Source organism: Limulus polyphemus, unplaced genomic scaffold, assembly GCF_000517525.1.
Source record: "Limulus polyphemus unplaced genomic scaffold, Limulus_polyphemus-2.1.2 Scaffold857, whole genome shotgun sequence".
In the NCBI taxonomy this organism is placed as follows: domain Eukaryota; kingdom Metazoa; phylum Arthropoda; class Merostomata; order Xiphosura; family Limulidae; genus Limulus; species Limulus polyphemus.
Genome location: NW_013666467.1, coordinates 141,635 through 147,634, shown reverse-complemented (window position 1 = coordinate 147,634; position 6,000 = coordinate 141,635). Strand labels below are relative to the sequence as shown.

Sequence of the window (6,000 nt, the reverse complement as noted above, 5' to 3'; positions counted from 1 at the left end):
TAGTTTTGGAGAATTCCACTCCTCATCAGTGAGCCAGGTTAAAAATTTCATACTTGAATATTTATGCAGTTTCTAGTTAAACTTTTTTCTGTCAATATCCCATGTACTGAAATATTTAGTATACTGCTACTTAATATTAAAATATGATGGTTTGTTGCTATTTTGGATCTAAAAAATATACGTTATCTCATTTTTACTTACACATTCTGTACTTCTATTATTTAGTTGTAGTTAAAACCCAGAGTTCAATGACAGATAAGGTCAAAACCCGACTAGAACAACTTGATGACTTCGAAGAGGCAAGTGTTAATTATTTTTGTAATTTCTCCTTCCTACCTTCTTGTTAAAATCTTGATATATATTGTATTGTTGTTGCAAATAAAAACTGTTTGATTTCTTGTATCTGAAACCTTTGTGTGTACAAATTATGATTGTCTTATTTGTATCTAACTTAAAGAAAAATTAACCGAGCATCATAGCTACAACAGTTTCAGTTCTGCAGCTAATTGATACTATTATGGTATGCTAGTTGATAATCTTAAGTAAACAGTTGAATTGGTTGTCGGAGCTCTGGTCACAAAATACAAAAGAACATTCAAGTTAAGGTTTTGATAAATGAAATATATTTTTTCTTAATTTACTTGCCTATTAATAGGTAAATTACCTTGTTCATAGAAACCCTGTTAAAGCTAATTTGATATACATTGATGATCTTGAAAATGTTAAGATTGAAAGTGAAGATAAAACAAATTGTTACCGGGAAGTATTTTGATAAAGTTGTGCATCAGATTAAAAGTACGTCTACCATGTATTAAGGTTGTATTAGATCATTAGTGAACATTTTGAAGATAGCATTTAGAGTGTAGGTTGTTTCCATTAACTTTTCCATGAATAACGTTTTATAATCTTTTGTTCACTCTATAATGTGCCCATATTCGTGCAGTATAATGAAAGGTGGTTGTATCGTGGGACCAACTAATGTCAACTGGATCTATCCAGGGTATTATTAATGGTTGATTAATCTTGGGGCCACATCCACTGTCAACTGGATATTATCAAAGGTAACTGAATCCTGGGACAAACCCACTGTCAACTGGATCTACCATGGGTATTATTACAGGTATAAAGGAAGATAAGTTCTGGAGAATGCCCACTGTTTACTGGAGCTACCCAAGGCAACTGATTCCTGGGTACACCCATATTTGACTGGATTTACCCAGGATATTATCATAGGTTGCTGAATCCTGGGTACATCCTTTATTGATTAGAGCTACCCAGGGTTTATCATAGGTTGCTGAATCCTGGGTACATCTATTATTGATTAGAGCTACCCAGGGTTTATCATAGATTGCTGAATCCTGGGTAAATCCTTTTTTGATTAGAGCTACCCAGGGTTTATTATAGACTGCTAAATCCTGGGTAAATCCTTTGTTGACTAGAGCTACCCAGGGTATTATCAAAGGTTGCTGAATCTTGAGGCACACCCTTTTTCTTACTGGATTTACCCAAGGGTATTAATGAATTCTAGGTACACCCACATTAATGCTCTACACATAATGTTTTTTCTGTTAACATCATTGAATTGTTTGTTGATGCATTACCATGGCATTTGTTCTTTTAATCTGAAAAATTGTCTTGTAATAATTTGTTGTTTTATTTATGTGATTTTAAAAAAAGTGACAAAAATAATTATTTCATGCTTCTGCATTTAACAAGCTGCTACTTATTTGGCATGCCTTTGTTTTAAAACTCTAGAAATGTTTTAACCACTTGCACCACTATACAGTGATGTGTCCTCTGTCAGTCAGTCAGTAGACACTAAAGTGATGTCGTATAAGGGATGCTTAAATGTTGCAATTTGTGCTGTCATGACGACAGTAAAATGTGTGCATGCCATAAATCATGAGAAGAATTATGCACTCTGTAGGCAGCTACAACACAGTATGACGTATGAACTTCAAAAGCAAGAAATAAAAATATTTGTTATTTTTAATTTTGGTTTTAGTTACTCTTAAAACAGAACGCTTTTGCGGACCTTGTGGAAGTACATCTAGTTTTGTAGGTTACATACTCATGTTTGCAATGTATAGAGTGCAAGAGAACAGATCATCAAAGTATTACTTCAGTAATATTGAAAACTTCATTTTTTATACTTTATACTAAAAGTTTATCAACAGTTAGGTTTTTCAAGGACACATATTTATTGTCAGTGTTGAAATACACTCTTATGTGCTTTCAGAAAGTATTGAATGAATTTACTATTATAATTTTGTAAAAGTTATATATAATTTGAATTAAAATGAAAATATTTACGTGAACTTCTAGGTTGTATAATATATATATATATATATATGTTTCTTTTTTACCTAATTTCTGTAATGATACGTCAGGGATCAGTGAGAGAAATGCTAAACCTATCTCAGCAAGAATACGTTCATCGAATTGAAGAACTCAACCAAGCCTTGAAACAGTCCTGGGATCAAGACCAAAGAGTTAGAGCTCTCAAAATTGCTATTCAGGTAGCCTGCACTTGTCTATTAACAGAAATAAAACATAGAGACAAAGTATTGTTTTTATTGTTTGAAGAATTGTCTCTGATTTCCAGAGTTATGAGTGATGTATTTTGTATGGTTTGAGGATATTTTAGCAAACCGTGTTGGTAAAAAAAAGAAAATTTATTTTATTACGTTTAAGAGTTTTCTAAATCATATTGTAACTAAATGTGAAATAATTGAATCTTTTAAAAAATCTTGTGGTTTGTCGGTCTTATGGAGATATTGTGCTACATGAAATTTAATGATGTAAAAAATACTTGTTTGTAACTGACTTTGAATATTGTGAATTATTCAAAATAGTGCTGTACAAATCATCAGTTAGGCCTCACTTGGAATAATGTGTAACATTTTGGTCTCCTTGTCTTAGGAAAGATACTGACTTGTTAAAAAGGGTTCAGAAAAGAGCTATTCGGATCATTTCAGGGATGGAAGGGTTATTTTATAGGGATAAATTAAGATCAATTAATTTTTAGTCATTTTAAAAAAGAAAGGAAATGACCTTATTGAACTCTACAAGATTATATGGAGAATCATTAGGACAAGGAGATCTGTTTTCTTCTCGTATACTGAAACAACAGAAATTTAAGGTTTAAAAAAGACAGACTAGGCTCCAGTTAAAACAGTTTTAATTTTATAACAGAGTGATTGACTTGTAGAATGAGTTACCAAGTGCAGGAATGGAGGCCCACAGTTTACCAGAGTTTTAAAGTGGATTTTAATAACTTTCTGAAACATAAAGGATATGTTAAAATTATTACTGATAGGTGTGCAACTGTCCTTGAAGGATTAAACAGTCCCTTTGTTTTCCATACATTACATTAAAATTATTGAGTTTCACTAGATCTTGACAGTTATGAAGACATTGTATTATATGTTGTGTAAAGATGTAGAAGGCTTATATGTTTGAACGGGGAATCTGAATGACTAATAAATTTAAATAGACATGGAATATTGTAAGTACACATTGCATATTGCTGAGAAATGCATATTACTATGATTATGGTTATCATGTATGTAATTTGTTACAGTTTTAGTTATATATTTTTTGCCAGTTCTATGATAGTCAATAGTATTCTTTCTCATTGCTGTCTGTATCTTTTTATGAAACATTTTTACAAATATAGCATAAAGTTGTGTTGGGATGGTGTTTAAATTTATTTTTTGTTTTGCAGTGTGCCAAACTTCTTGTGGACACATCAGTTATTCAATTTTATCCTAGCAAATTTGTTCTTATCACAGATATATTAGATAACTTTGGTAAGTTTTTTTTTTGACCTGAATACTATATGTATACATTTTCCATATTTTACAATAAGATAAAGAAGTTTGTGTTATGTTGTATAGTTGGATTTTTTTTTTTGCTATTTTACATGGTTAAATATGTTTTTAGTTTTCTTTGTTTGATGTTCTAAATGTTTTAACATTCACAAAGAAAACAGTATTTTGATAATAACAAACATATAAAAGTAAATTGAACTTGACCCTAATAGAGACTAGAATTTTATTTAATCCAGTTTTATATTCATTAATTTTTTCTTGTGACATTTTGTTGTTAGAAAAGTAGTTCTTAATGACATAAAAAGTAGTTCTTGTATATTAAGAAGTTTCTAGAATGTTAAAGATGTTAGGTTATTTAAGTGAATTTCTACACAGATCAGGTAGATTCATAGTTAGTTAGAGTTTGGAATTGTTTTGTTAACCTTACTTCGCTGTCGCTACTAAACATAAATACACAAAGGGAATTTGTGCATCTATGTTTAGTAGCTACAGTGAAGTAAGGTTTTATTTGGTTTAGAACAAATTACTTTTCCATAGTACCTACAAGAAAATATTTAAGAAATTATTTTGTTTAATTTGTGATTTGTGTTCCATTACCAGAAAAAACAATTAAGCCCCACAATTGGACATTGGTATGTTATAAAACTGATGGTCGTATTTGGTCTGACAAGAGTACTTCAAGATTTGGTGGTGGGTGGTGTTTAATAGCTGCTTTCCCTCCATCCTAATCAGCTCAAAATTAGGGACAGTTAGAGTGGATACCCCTAGTGTGGCTTTATGAAAAATCCAACATAACATTGTAAAATTTTTATTAAAATGTCTGTGAGTCATTTGTCATTCCAGAATAATTCAGTTATAACCCATAAAATGTTTGTCATAGAAATTATGTGGTGCACCTCCTTGAGAGAAAAACTTTTTCATAGTAGATTTCCTTTGTATCATTGGTGAAGTGCAGACATCTGTGTGCTTATAAGTAGGATTAATCAATCTTAAGTTATTAAAAGTATTAAACCAATTTAACATGTCTGTCTCTTTATATCATCTCTGATGGCAGTTAAGAAGTGATTATTGCAAAAAACAAAAAAAAATCCTGGATTTCATAATTACACTTTTTTCTAGTTTCATAGATGAAGGTGGCATTTATAAAACTATATAATGTCTGGTGTGAAGCTTGCAATTTATAGGTAGACATGATTGGTTTTTATCTAGAATTTGAGAATATTTTATTTTGAGAACTTCTGCAACAATCTATATAAGAAAATTAATTATTATTCGTCTGTATTTTTTCATGAAAGTTACATTGAAATGCCAAGTATTTACATACTACCTGACGGAATATTGGGACTTTACAGCATTATGAATAGGGTCCAGTTTCAGCCCCTGAAAAGGCCTAGGCATATTCTTGTAAAGTATGCCACTTTTGTGAGAGTTAAAAATGCTGATTTGTACAAACAATTTTTTTGAGGGAGAAGATTAAATTTTATAATTTATTAATATATTTTTTTTTACTTCAAGCAATTATCTATTTTACCATTGATTTTGTATTTTTTACTGCTACTCAGTATTGTGAATGTTTTCTAAACCTACAGGATCATTAGTGTACCAAAGGATTCACTCGAAGGCTGAATATCACAAGCCAGGTAACAAATACCCTGTACCCTTGCCAGGTAATGTTATTTACACATTTAAATTTAGTACCATGATCATAGAAGTAATTCTTCTAATTTTTTCTTATTATGCAGTATAAAAATATGTGTGTGTGTGTGTGTTTATAAATACATAAACTGCATTGTGTTTGTACAGATTTTGAAAAGCCTTACAAAAAGTTGATTTTTCTTTTGAATTAATGTGTATTACAACCAACAGATGGCACCTCCATTTGACTTGTGCAAACTACCTTTACAATTACACTATAGCTTTACAACAACAGATGGTGAATGTACCTTCTTTAGTGAAAGGAGGTATTACTAGGCCATGGTAAAGGTTACTTTGTGTAGGGTTTTATTTAGTTATGGTGAATGTATATCCTTGAGTGAAAGGGTTATTACTAAGCTGTGGTAAAGGTTACTTTGTGTATGGGTTTACTTGGTTATGGTGAATGTACCTCCTTTAGTGAAAGGGGTTATTACTAGGCCATGAAAGGTTACTCTTTGTAGGGTTTTACCTA

General features: G+C 31.0%; 1 protein-coding gene across 1 annotated transcript in view; it reads left to right on the top strand.

The window, feature by feature from the left end:
• The window catches only part of LOC106460891 (UPF0505 protein C16orf62 homolog), a 53,805-nt gene that overhangs the window by 12,752 nt on the left and 35,053 nt on the right, over positions 1-6,000 (top strand). The window contains exons 5-8 of the mRNA XM_022387693.1: positions 226-299; positions 2,391-2,519; positions 3,728-3,812; positions 5,423-5,500. Of these exons, the coding sequence (XP_022243401.1) occupies positions 226-299; positions 2,391-2,519; positions 3,728-3,812; positions 5,423-5,500 (366 nt within the window). The remainder of the gene's footprint in view (positions 1-225; positions 300-2,390; positions 2,520-3,727; positions 3,813-5,422; positions 5,501-6,000) is intronic.